Raw genomic sequence first — 12,979 nt, forward strand, 5'->3', positions numbered from 1 at the left:
CATCTGTACTAAAAATGTAAAAAATTAGCTAGGCATGGTGGCAGGCACCTGTAGTCCCAGCTACTTGGGAGGCTGAGGCAGGAGAATCACTTGAACCCAGGAGGTGGAGGTTGCAGTGACCTGAGATTGCGCCACTGCATTTCAGCCTGGCGAGTAAGACTCCTTCTCAAAAAAAAAAAAAAAAAGAGAAGCCGGGCATGGTGGCTCACGCCTGTAATCCCAGCACTTTGGGAGGCCAAGGCAGGCAGATCACCTGAGGTCAGGAGTTCTAGACCAGCCTGGCCAACATGGTGAAACCCCATCTCTACTAAAAATGCAAAAAATTAGGCAGGCGTGATGGTGTGCACCTGTAATCCCAGCTACTCGGGAGGCTGAGGCAGGAGAATCACTTGAATCTGGGAGGTGGAGATTGTAGTGAGCTGAGATCGTGCCACTGCACTCCAGCCTGGGCAACAAGAGTGAAAGTCCACCCCCCTGCCCAAAAAAAAGAGTGAGAACAATCTTTTATGTTAGATCTGTGATTCATTGAGTTCATTTTTGCATATGGTGTGATGTAAGGGTTTGAGTTTCATTGTTTTCCCCATGTAGATCTCCATTTGTTCCAGCACTATTTGTTGAAAACACTATCCTTTCCCCATTGAATTATCCTGCTGATGCCTTTGTTGAAAATTGGCCAGTCACAGTGGCTCATGCCTGTAATCCCAGAACTTGGGGAGGCCAAGGTGGGAGGATCTGTCGAGCCCAGGAGTTCAAGACTAGGCTGGGAAACATAGTGAGACCGTGTCTCTACAAATGATAAAAAAAAATTAGCCAGGCGTGCGGCCGGGTACGGTGGCTCATGCCTGTAATCCCAGCACTTTGGAAGGCCAAGGCAGGCAGATCACCTGAGGTCGGGAGTTTGAGACCAGCCTGACCAACACAGAGAAACCCCGTCTCTACTAAAAATACAAAATTAGCTGGGCGTGGTGGCACATGCCTGTAATCCCAGCTTCTCAGGAGGCTGAGGCAAGAGAATCGCTTGAACCTGGTGAGCCGAGATTGTGCAATTGCACTCCAGCCTGGGCAACAAGAGCGAAACTCCATCTTAAAAAAAAAAGCCAAGTGTGGCTAATTTATAATATAAATGTATATTATAATTTATAAATATATAAATGTAACTTATAATCTTATAGCAGGATATGTTTTTTTTTTTTTTTTTGAGACGGAGTCTTGCTGTCTCCCAGGCTGGAGTTCAGTGGCACAGTCTCGGCTCACTGCAAGCTCTGCCTTCCGGGTTCACGCCATTCTCCTGCCTCAGCCTCCCGAGTAGCTGGGACTACAAGTGCCCGCCACCACGCCCGGCTAATGTTTTTGTATATTTAGTAGAGATGGGGTTTCACCGTGTTAGCCAGGATGGTCTCGATCTCCTGACCTCGTGATCTGCCCGCCTCGGCCTCCCAAAGTGCTGGGATTACAGGCATGAGCCACTGCACCTGGCTGCAAGATATGTTTTTAGTCACAGTTGCTTGAGAGGCTGAGATGGAAGGATTGCTTGAGCCCTGAAGGTCGAGGCTGCAGTGAGCCGAGATTGTGCCACTCCATTCCAGCTTAGGCAACAGAGCAAGACCCTGTCTCAAGAAGAAAAAAATAAGAAGAAAATTAATGATCATACATGTGTAGGCCTATTTCTGGACTCTTTATTCTAGTTCATTGGATTATTTATCCTTAAGCTAATACTACAGTCTTGATTATTATATAAATCTTGAAATCAAGATACTTCAACTTTGTTGAAACTTTCAACCTTCAACATTGTTCTTCTCTTCCAAAATTGTTTTGGCTATTCTAGATCCTTTATACTTCCATATCGATTTTAGTAGCAGCTTGGCAGTGTCTACAAAAGAGTTGCTGAGATTTTTATTGGGATTGCCTTGAGTGTACAGATCAATTTTGGTAGAATTGGCAATGATCATAATAATTAATGGATCAAAATGGATCATAATGCCAGGTGTGATGGCTTGTGCCTGTAATCCCAGCTACTCAGGAGGCTGAGGCAGCAAGATCAATTGAGCCCTGGAGGGTGAGCCTGCAGTGAGCTGTGATTGCATCACTGCACTCCAACCTGGGCAAGAGAGCGAGACCCTGTCTCTCAAAAAAAAGCAGATAAAATGGATTATACTTCACAGGTTCTAAGGATTGGGAATGAAAAAATAAATAAATAAAATGGATCATAGACCTAAATGTAAATTAAGTGTTAAAACTATAAAACTTCTAGAAGAAAATATAGATTAAAATCTTTATGATCTTGACTTAGCCAAAGATTTATTACCTAGGACACAAAAAGCATGAACCATAAATGAAAAAATGGATAAAATGGACTTCATCAAAATTTAAAACTATTATTTTTTTTTAGAAACCACTGTTAAAACCATGAAAAGACCACCATAACTCAGAGAAAGTAGTTTCAAAACACGTGTATTATAAAGCACTTTCATCCAGAATATATATAAAACTTTTTTTTTTTTTTTTTGAGACAGAGTCTCCCTCTGTCGCCCAGGCTGGAGTGCAGTGGCACGATCTCAGCTCACTGCAACCTTCGCCTCCCAGGTTCAAGTGATTTTCCTGCTTCAGCCTCCTGAGTAGCTGGAATTACAGGTGCGTGCCACTATGCCTGGTTAATTTTTGTATTTTTAGTAGAGATGAGGTTTCATCATGTTGGCCAGACTGGTCTCAAACTCCTGACCTCAGGTGTTCTGCCTGCCTTGGCCTCCCAAAGTGCTGGGATTATATGCATGAGCCACTGTACTTGGCCAGAATATATATAAAACTCTTATTAAACCTGGCAATATAGCAAGACCCCATCCCTACAAAATAAAAATTAGCCAGGTGTGATGGCACTCACCTGTGGTCTCAGCTACTCAGGAGGCTTGAGGTGGGAAGATTGCTTGAGCCCAGGAAGTCGAGGCTGCACTGAGCCATGATCATGCCACTGCACTCCAGCCTGGGCAATATAGTGAGACCCTGTTTCAAAAAAAAAAAGAAAAACAAAAACAAAACTCTTAGCTCAGTGATAAGTAGACAGTCTGATAAAAAATTGGCACAAGAGTTACAAGAGTTGACCAGACACATCACAAAAGAAGATACATGAATGACCAATAATCACTTTAAAAGATACTTAAAATTATAGTTATCAAGAAAATGTGAGTTAAAACTATGAGATACTGGCTGGGCGCGGTGGCTCACTCCTGTAATCCCAGCACTTTGGGAGGCCGAGGCAGGCGGATCACAAGGTCAGGAGATCGAGACCATCCTGGCTAACATGGTGAAACCTTGTCTCTACTAAAAATACAAAAAAATTAGCCGGGTGTGGTGGCAGGTGCCTGTAGTCCCAACTACTCGGGAGGCTGAGGCAGGAGAATGGCGTGAACCCGGGAAGCGGGGCTCGCAGTGAGCCAAGATCGCGCCACTGCACTCCAACCTGTGTGACAGAGCGAGACCTGAGGCAGGCAGATCACCTGAGGTCAGGAGTTTGAGACCAGCTTGGGTAACATGGTGAAATCCTGTCTCTACTAAAAATATAAAAATAATTTGCCGGGTGTGGTGGCAGGTGCCTGTAGTCCCAACTACTCGGGAGGCTGAGGCAGGAGAATGGCGTGAACCCGGGAAGCGGGGCTCGCAGTGAGCCAAGATCGCGCCACTGCACTCCAACCTGTGTGACAGAGCGAGACTCCGTCTCAAAAAAAAAAAAAAAAAAAAATCACTGAACTATATACTTAAATAGGGTACGTTTTACTGTATGCAAATTATGAATAAAGGTTCTTAAAAAAGAACAAGTGATTGGCCGGGCGTGGTGGCTCATGCCTGTAATCCCAGTACTTTGGGAGGCCGAGGCGGGCGGATCACGAAGTCAGGAGATCGAGACCATCCTGGCTAACACAGTTGAAACCCCGTCTCTACTAAAAATTAAATTACTAAAAAAAAATTAGCCAGGTGTGGTGGCGGGCACCTCTAGTCCCAGCTACTCAGGAGGCTGAGGCAGGAGAATGGTGTGAACACGGGAGGTGGAGCTTGCAGTGAGCCGAGATTGCGCCACTGCACTCCAGCCTGGGCGACAGAGCAAGATTCTGTCTCTAAAAGAACAAGTGATTTCTGTTGACTTTATCAAGACTTCAGGACATTAGCATCTTATAGGGCAGCAGGCTGAACTAGAGAGGGTGGTGGGAACCTACTGTTTTATAAGTGCTGGGGACTATAGCGTAAAAATAAAGACTCTCCTTGGGGACATTTTGTTTCATTATTGTTCATTCTTTAGTATCCAGCAACAAAGGAATAAAGAAAACTGTCTTCTTATGTACTAATTCTAGTGTTATTCTGCCAGGTTTGCTCACTAGAGAGATTCCGCTCATTACAGGACAAACTACAACTCCTAGAAGAGGCAGTAAGCATGCATGATGGAAACGTCATTACTGCAGTGAGTTGTCGGATTTGTTGTTGTTTAAGTATTGTTTTCACTAGTTTCTGAAAATCCAATCAAATAGAATAACATTTTGTGTTAAATGTTAAGTAAAGATCCTGGATTCCCCTTGGAGGTGTAGGATTCTAAGTAATCTGTGCTTTAAGGGCTTAGCTGGTGCCACATGCACTAAGCGTGGAACCCTGTGTTTTTTTTTTTTTTTTTTGGAGACAGGGTCTTACTCTGTCGCCCAGGTTGAAGTGCAGTGGTGTGATCATGGCCCGCTGTAGCCTTGACCTCCTGAGCTCAAGTGATCCTCTCACCTCAGCTCCCTGAGTAGCTGGGACCACAGGTGCATACCACCATGCCTGGCTAGTTTTTTTTGTTTTTTTTGAGACAGAGTCTCACTCTGTCGCCCAGGCTAGTGTGCAGTGGCACAATCTCGGCTCACTGTGCGATACTCCTGCCTCAGCCTCCCAAGTAGCTGGGATTACAGACGTGGGCCACCATGCCCAGCTAATTTTTGTATTTTTAGTAGATATGCGGTTTCACCACATTGGCTGGGCTGGTCTCAAACTCCTGACCTCAGGTGATCCACCAGCCTTGGCCTCCCAAAGATCTGGGATTACAGGCGTGAGTCACCATGCTTGGCCTTGCCTGGCTAATTTTTAAATTTTTTTGTAGAGACAGGGTCTTGCTATGTTGCCCAAGCTGATCTCATACTCCTGGGCTCAAGTAATCTCCCTGCCTCAGCCTCCCAAAGTGTTGGAATTATGGGCATGAGTCACCATGCCCAGCCTATGTGAAACCCTTGATTGTAACCAAGACACAGAAGATTGGCTACTATGTGTTATATAAAACAATCTGAGGGAGGAGAGATGTGAGCATATCCTCTTTCACAGGGAGGTGTCTCTCAGCAGCATGGGCACGGGTGTGTGGACTCTCAAGACACAGCTCAGTTCCAGATAGCCATTGGCTTTCCTTGCATCACATACAGAGCTGTTGGCTGTACCTGCAGAGATTGCTAAGGAGTTGCTGGCCCCATGTCTGTAGTGCTCAGGGCATGACTCTGTGTTGGAAAGTTTGCACAGTCTTCGTTGTTTTTTCCTGTAGGTTCTGATTTTCCTGAAGAGGACACTGAGCAAAGGTGAGAATGGCTTGCAGGAAATCTTCAGTCAGCAAGGTGTCTGCCATATTTGAGGGGAGAATGCCATGTGCCTTTCATACCAGAATTCATTAGTCAAGTCTATTTCAGAGACAACTGGGATGGCCTGAGACTTCAGAGCACACATCACATCTCTGAGGGCGTTCTTTAGGGTGACGACTACATTAACCACAGAGCCTCCTCAGATGGCTGTGTTGGTTTGAAGAAGTCAGAGTCCGTGCTAAGTGCCTGCTGTTTGGGTTGGTGTGAAATGAAAAGCTGATTCAATGGCTATGAGCTGCCCAAGACCACAGAGTGTATTGATGGTGAATTAAGACATAGGGGTAAACCATTTTTAGCTTTTGTTAGGCTTTGATGAGATAATGTTTGGAATGTGTGAGTAGGGAGACCAATTTCACACTTGACTAATAGTCTTTAATCTTTCTCAACCTAACTCCTGACTGTCTGACAGAGATCCTCTTCCGAGAGCTGGAGGTGCGACAGGTTGCCCTGAGACATCTTATTCACTTCCTTAAGGAAATAGGGGATCAAAAGTTGCTTTTAGACCTCTTCAGGTAAGAACTGATCATCTGGTCTATAAAGTTTAGTAAGTACTTGTTTCAAAGCACTCTGAGGGTTACAAAGGAAAAGAAGACACCAACTGCCCTTTTCCTGGAAGTACTTGGAAGACAAGCTATTGAAGTGTGAGGGGATAACTAGCAGTACAGCATAGCTTATGATAAGGTGCAAGTTGGTTAAGAACCAGGCTTTGGAGTCACACGCACTTGGGTTGAATGCTATTATAGGTCTCCCGCATCATTCATAGAGTGACCTTGGCCAAGTTACCAACCCTCTTCATGAGGTTTTCACATCTATCAAATGGAGATGATAACACCTACCCACAGGGTTATTATGAAGATGAAGGGCTAGGATGTGAGCCAGCACTTAGCATAATACCTAGTTTGTAGTATTAATATTTATTAAGTGTTTTCTTATCAAAGACCTAGAATAAAGGTATCTTTTATTACTTGATTCTAAGTGATACTAGTGGGAAGTACAGTAGAAGAGAAGAAGAAAATATTTTCAGTCAGGATACCCAAGGAAAGCCTCATGGAGGTGATTAGGATTTGCATGGGCCTATGAAACTAGGTAGGATTCTGATAGGTGAGAGGTAGGCATGTCTGCTGGGGGTAAAGAGGGCTGAGGTCTTCTATCATGTTTTTCTTCCCTCTAATTCCAGTCAGTGGGGACTATATCCCACCTTTGGATTAAAATATGTGCACATGACGTCCTTTCTTCAGTGTCAGGGAAAGGGTTAGAACCTCTGTTTAGACTGATATGTGGCCCAAGGTAACCCTGATTACCCAGTGACTCCAGCACAGCATTGAGCTCCCCAAAAGACTGAGGTGGGGAGAAGCAGGTTACCTGGTTAGGGTCAAGATCACAGGTGTTAGCTAGGAATTTGCAAAAGAAGACATGGTCACAGAGGCTGGCTGCTTCCTCCCTCCCTCCTTCCCTTCCTTCCTCTTTCCCAACCAACAAGGCTTTATCAGGCATCACCTCCATGCCAAAATGGTAATGTTAACTATGGTGGTCTATTCAGAGTAAAGAAGAATCAGAAGACAAAAGTCCTGGTGCTCCAAGGTCTTACCTAAGCCTTTGGGGGAGACAAAACACATCGTACTCTGTCTGTGAAAACAGTAAAGAACAATATAGAAAATCTGTTTTCAAGATTGTATTGACAGAGAATAGTGCTTTAATCTTAGGAAAAAAAAAAAACAACCACCAAGTTTTCTGTGGGCTAGAGTAGGTGGCTCTGAGCCTCCCTGTCAGACCTGTTAACAAAGTTATTAGTTCCTTGCAGTACCTTCTTGTCCTTGCTTTTTGTTCGGCCAGAGAGACCAGGGGAACAGTGATATCTGATCAACCATTTATCTTGTGTATAGAGGGAAATGAGTTTGAATTGTGTTTCTCCTAGAGGAGGCACTCGATTTTGTGAGGTTATACTGCCACACATCAATAGATACAAATGCCCTGCTCCCTTCTGCTTCTTCCCAGGTTCCTAGATAGAACAGAAGAGCTTGCGGTAAGTTGGCCTTTGTTTCAGTTGGGGACCGGTTGAACAGAAATCTAGGCTGGGCGCGGTGGCTCACGCCTGTAATCCCAGCACTTTGGGAGGCCGAGGTGGGTGGATCACCTGATGTCAAGAGTTCAAGACCAGCCTGGCCAACATGGTGAAACCCTGTCTCTACTAAAAATACAAAAATTAGCTGGGTGTGGTGGCATGCGCCTGTAATCCCAGCTACTTGGGAGGCTGAGGCAGGAGAATTGCTTGAGCCTTGGAGGGGGAGGTTGCAGTGAGCTAAGATCACGCCATTGCACTCCAGCCTGGGCAACAGAGCGAGACTCTTGTCTCAAAAAAAAAACAACAAAAAAACCCCAGAAATCTAAGCCAAACCCCAGCCTCCAAGATCCCAGACTGATTGAACTATTTCCTTTGATATTGATTATATACAGAAAAGAGAGGCACCTGGAAAACCTGAAAACTTAATCCAAATGATGTATTCTTTCTTTTTAAATGCTCTTTTGGTTGGGCTTATGAATAAATTTTAAAAAATAAATATGTGAAAATTGGCCAGGTCAATTTGTAATTTGTTTTTAGGTCGTTTTCAGGTCCTGGTTGGTAGGAGTTTTGGGGTTTTGGCTTCTCACAAAGAAAACGTTGAAGGCTAAAAGGATAAGAAACCAGATATAGGTCAAGAAGGAAGATAGGTCAAGTTGATGATACACCCAATACACGTTTTGGCTGAGAATTCAATGGCCAAGTGTTAAGATTGAATTTTGGCAGATTTTCACAGTCATAGAATGAACTCCTGGAATACAAGAATAAATCTGAAATTTTACCAAAAACTCAATTGTATTATTAAAACTTCAGCAATTCATGTTAAAAAAAAAACAACAACTTGTCATTATAATGCAGGAATAAGAATTTCTAGCCAAGCACGGTGGCTTATGCCTGTAATGCCAGCACTTGGGAGGCTGAGGTGGGAGGAACACTAGAGTTCAGGAGTTGGAGACCAGCCTGGGCAACATAGTGAGATCCCATCTCTAAAAAAATTTTAAAAATTAGCAAAGCATGGTGGTGCATGCCTGTAGTCTCAGCTACCTGGGAAGCTGAGGTGGGAGGATCGCTTAAGTCTGGGAGGTCATGTCTGGGTGAAAGAATGAGACCTTGTCTCAAAAAAGAATTTCTCAGCACTGTTGATGACAGGATTGCTTTTTGAGTTACTGTACAACACATTTGTGATATCCATACATACATTCAGTTGGCACATTAAATATTGTTAACGTTTGAATAGCATGATTATATATATAATACTGAAAATGCTTTTCAGAAACATGTTTTTTTTTTTTTTCGAGACAGGCTGGAGTACAGTGGTGCGTGATCATATAGTTTACTGCAGACTCCCAATTCCTGGCTCAAGCCTCAGGCTCCCAAGGAGCTGGGACTACAGGTGCACACGACCACACCTGACTAATTTTTTAAAATCTTTTTGTAGAGATGGGGGTCTCACTTTGTTTGCCAGGCTGGTCTCGAACTCCTAGCCTCAAGTTATCCTCCCACCTTGGCCTCCCAAAGTTCTGGGATTACAGATGTGAACCACCTCACCTGGCTCAGTAACATGTTTTCTGAAAGGAACTTGTACTTAATATTCAAAGCATGAGAGAATCTGAAAAATCCATTTTCTTAATCAACTGAAAATGATTGGCAGCCTGTAATAATCATTTGAAAAGCTGTTTGTTTATATTTTTAAATCTCTGTAAGTTCAAAACTATAAGGATTTTTCTTCTTACAGCATTCTTATAAAGTTTTTTGTTTTGAATTTCATTAGTGAGAATAAATGTGTTTTGGGTAACTCATTTTTATCTAAAACTTTATTTTCTTTATACTCATTATGTTTGAATTGAAGATGATTTATCATGCATGTTGTTGTATATAGATTTTGAGTTTTTCAACCTTGTAAACTTAAGTGGCAAAGCTGATAGTACACTTTTAGTGTATGCCCACAGAATATGAAGGTTTCCCATGTAGAACTTTTCTTGAAAGACCTAAGGATGAAATGGAATTGAATAACAAAAAATTAACTATAGCTCTTAAAGGTTACTTTCTTTAATATTAGGAATGATTGTATACCAACTATTTTATATGAAATATTTTACAAAGATTGGATTATGATATGTAATTTCTATTATTCTGTCTTATGTTATTTACATTTTTACATTTACATTTTTATATACATTTACATTTTTATATACATCTGTTGGCTCAATCTGTGAATATTTATGAACAGTGAGTCAGAATGACATGCCCTATTTATATTACTGATGTTAATTGTTAGATATTTACATGATCATACTACCATTGATCATGTACATGGTCAAGGATGCCAAAAATAACACTGAAATAGGTGTTTAGCTCTTTGACTTTTCAAATTCTAAAGCTGAAGCAAAATATTCATTTTTGGTTAAATACTGAGGCTAAAGTGAAACTTACAGGTAAAGCTCGGTACTCTATCTACTCAGTGCTTCATTATAGATCAGCACCAGCCAATAGAACTTTCTACAATGATGGAAATATTCCATATTTGGGCCCAGCGCGGTGGCTCACGCCTGTAATCCTAGCACACTGGGAGACCAAGGTGGGCGGGTCACCTGAGGTCAGGAGTTCAAGACCAGCCTGGCCATCATGGTGACACCCTGCCTCTACTAAAAATACAAAAATTAGCCAGGCATGGTGGTGGGCGCCTGTAATCCCAGCTGCTTGGGAGGCTGAGGCAGGAGAATTGCTTGAACTGGGGAGGCAGAGGTTGCAATGAGCTGAGATTGTGCCATTTAACTCCAGCCTGGGCAACAAGAGAGAGACTTCATCTCAAAAAAAAAAAAAAAATTTCCGTATTTGTGTTGTCCACTATAGTAGCTCCTAGTCACATGTAGTTATTGAGTTATTTAAAAGTGGCTAGTGTTAACTAAGAAGGTGAATTTTTACATTAATTAATTTAAAGAAATAGTTGTAGCTAGTGGCTATTGTATCGTACAGTGCAGTTATAGATAAACCTACTAATGATATTTAATCACTCTTTGCCTATCCCCCCACCCGCCTCCAATAACCATCTATACCCAGAAATGAAGAATTTGTTTTTTTAAAGCATGGGAAGTTCAGTTATTCAGCTATCTCCCTCATCTAAGGAGACAAAATACCTCAAAGCCTTTTTCTGCTTTTTGTAGCTATCTCATTATCGAGAGCATTTGAACATTCAGGACCCTGACAAACGAAAAGAATTTCTTAAGACCTGTGTTGGGTAAGTATGGGGGAGAAATGATTTTAAGTATAAATACCTTTACCCAGAAGGAATGAAGAAAATTAAAAAGGGTGGAATGGATAGGCAGGAAGGGAAGGGCTAACAATGAATCATACCAGCATCATTCAGGGTCGCCTCATGCAGTGATATTCACACACTAGTCCCCAGCAGAGTTTCCACTGCTTGGTGGTAAACTGAGAAAAATAAAAGACAAATGAAGAGAGATTTTTTTTCCTAAAGCTAAATTTATTTAATTTGAAAGGTTATCTTTTATTGTAGGACTTTGTCCTCACTTTTCTCTTCTTATTTGGTACTAAAATGAGCTGTACTTTTTTTATGACCTTAAGTAATAAAAAGATAGCAATACTTTAGGGACCTCATGCATTTTTTTCAGTGTTACTGGTCCATGAAACCCCAAAGTCCCAAGAACCACTGATCCAGGGCAAGCTTTCATCCAGAATTTAAATTATTACAAAACCCAGCTCCACATATTCCTGTGACAGGGTGCCTGTTGCTCTTGAAACGGCTCAGTTTGTTTTTGAACAACTTTCATTATTGGAAAGTGCTTCCTTATGTTAAGCTGAAACTTGCTTCCCTGTATCTTTCAAGACAGGTGTAGCGTCTACCCAGTAGTCCTTGCTTCTTCAGGTTCAGTGCTCATGGTTGTTTCAACCATTCCTCATGTGACATGATTTCCCGGCTTCATGTTTAGAAATTTTTTTATATCAGTGAAATCCATTTAATGTTACGAAATACTGAGATATGTTATATGGCCTCTGGAAAATAAGGAGAAAAGTTAAAATAGTGAAGTAACTAGAATATATAGCATCTCTCTTTATCTCTTCTAAAAATTCACTGTGGCTAAAACTTACCTGGAATAGTGTAATTAAAACTCAGAATTCTTCCTGGAGTGAGCAGAGCATGAGGAATAATGCAGCACTTTCTAAAAGATAGATCTGTGAACTGGGCATTTAAAATCTGGCTTCTATTCTTGGCCTTCCCCATTGACCACATGACTTTTTGGCAAGACACTGTCCCTCAGCATCTTCATGTATAACAATAATGCGGCCAGGCGCGGCGGCTCACGCCTGTAATCCCAGCACTTTGGGAGGTTGAGGCAGGTGGATCATGAGGTTAGGAGATCAAGACCATCCTGGCCAACATGGTGAAACCCCCTCTCTACTAAAAATACAAAGATAAGCTGGGCATGGCAGCATTAGCCTGTAGTCCCAGCTGCTCTGGAGGCTGAGGCAGGAGAATTGCTTGAACCCAGGAGGTGGAGGTTGTCGTGAGCCAAGATTGCACCACTGCACTCCAGCCTGGGTGACACAGAGAGACTCCATCTCAAAACAAGCAGACAAACAAACAAATCATGCAGTGTTGAAGATGGGACCCTTGACATTTGTGATATTTGCCAATCTATGAACATACCACCATGGCATGTAATTTACTTTACCTTTTGTACTCTGCCATAAAAAAATGGCTAACAAATCTAGGTGTCCCCTCAGTAAGTTAAGCACAAGCCACAGAATTTCACTGGGATGTGGATGATGGGCAGTTGCCTAGGCTCACTCATTAGCTTTGTGACTCATTCACCAAATACTCCAACTCCCAAAATGAGAGGATTCTAATTCATTTATCAGCAAAATTATGAGTGATTATAAGTGTTTTGTGGACTCTCAGGATCCCTCTTGAATCGGCAAAACCTTTAATATGAAATTCACGCCATTCATGCTATGTCTTTCTTCCTTTAAGGGATGCTCTAAAGGTGAACTGAGATCAGCCTCATGGTGAGGCACCATGAGCCTCTTATACTTAGGCTGGTGATTTGGTTTAGTTGGGTTTGTTTCCTTGTTTGAATAGAGAAAGGTACTAACCTTCTGGCACTCTACCAGTTTGCCATTTTCAGCAGAAGATTCTGCACACATACAGGACCATTACACGCTCCTGGAACGTCAGATCATTATTGAGGTTAGACTCCTCTCCTCTACATCTTCTGCCTCAGTGCCAAGGCTCAGTGCCATTCAGCATCTAGGAGATTTCTAT

The 12,979-nt window shown here is 42.4% G+C and overlaps 2 protein-coding genes across 4 annotated transcripts in view; one reads left to right on the forward strand and one right to left on the reverse strand.

Annotated features, from left to right (window-relative positions):
- VIPAS39 (VPS33B interacting protein, apical-basolateral polarity regulator, spe-39 homolog) overlaps positions 1-12,979 on the forward strand; it is a 31,936-nt gene that overhangs the window by 9,879 nt on the left and 9,078 nt on the right. For both annotated transcript variants that reach the window (XM_032135088.2, XM_058429816.1), the window contains exons 8-13: positions 4,355-4,447; positions 5,543-5,576; positions 6,046-6,148; positions 7,632-7,659; positions 10,860-10,933; positions 12,829-12,904. In XM_032135088.2, coding sequence (XP_031990979.1) covers positions 4,355-4,447; positions 5,543-5,576; positions 6,046-6,148; positions 7,632-7,659; positions 10,860-10,933; positions 12,829-12,904 — 408 coding nt within the window. The remainder of the gene's footprint in view (positions 1-4,354; positions 4,448-5,542; positions 5,577-6,045; positions 6,149-7,631; positions 7,660-10,859; positions 10,934-12,828; positions 12,905-12,979) is intronic.
- Positions 10,944-12,979, reverse strand: part of SAMD15 (sterile alpha motif domain containing 15) — a 60,195-nt gene continuing 58,159 nt past the window's right edge. For both annotated transcript variants that reach the window (XM_058429813.1, XM_058429814.1), the window contains one exon: positions 10,944-11,709. In XM_058429813.1, the coding sequence (XP_058285796.1) occupies positions 11,659-11,709 (51 nt within the window). In that variant the 3' untranslated portion in view covers positions 10,944-11,658. The remainder of the gene's footprint in view (positions 11,710-12,979) is intronic.

Source organism: Hylobates moloch, unplaced genomic scaffold, assembly GCF_009828535.3.
Source record: "Hylobates moloch isolate HMO894 unplaced genomic scaffold, HMol_V3 SCAFFOLD_16, whole genome shotgun sequence".
Classification (NCBI taxonomy): domain Eukaryota; kingdom Metazoa; phylum Chordata; class Mammalia; order Primates; family Hylobatidae; genus Hylobates; species Hylobates moloch.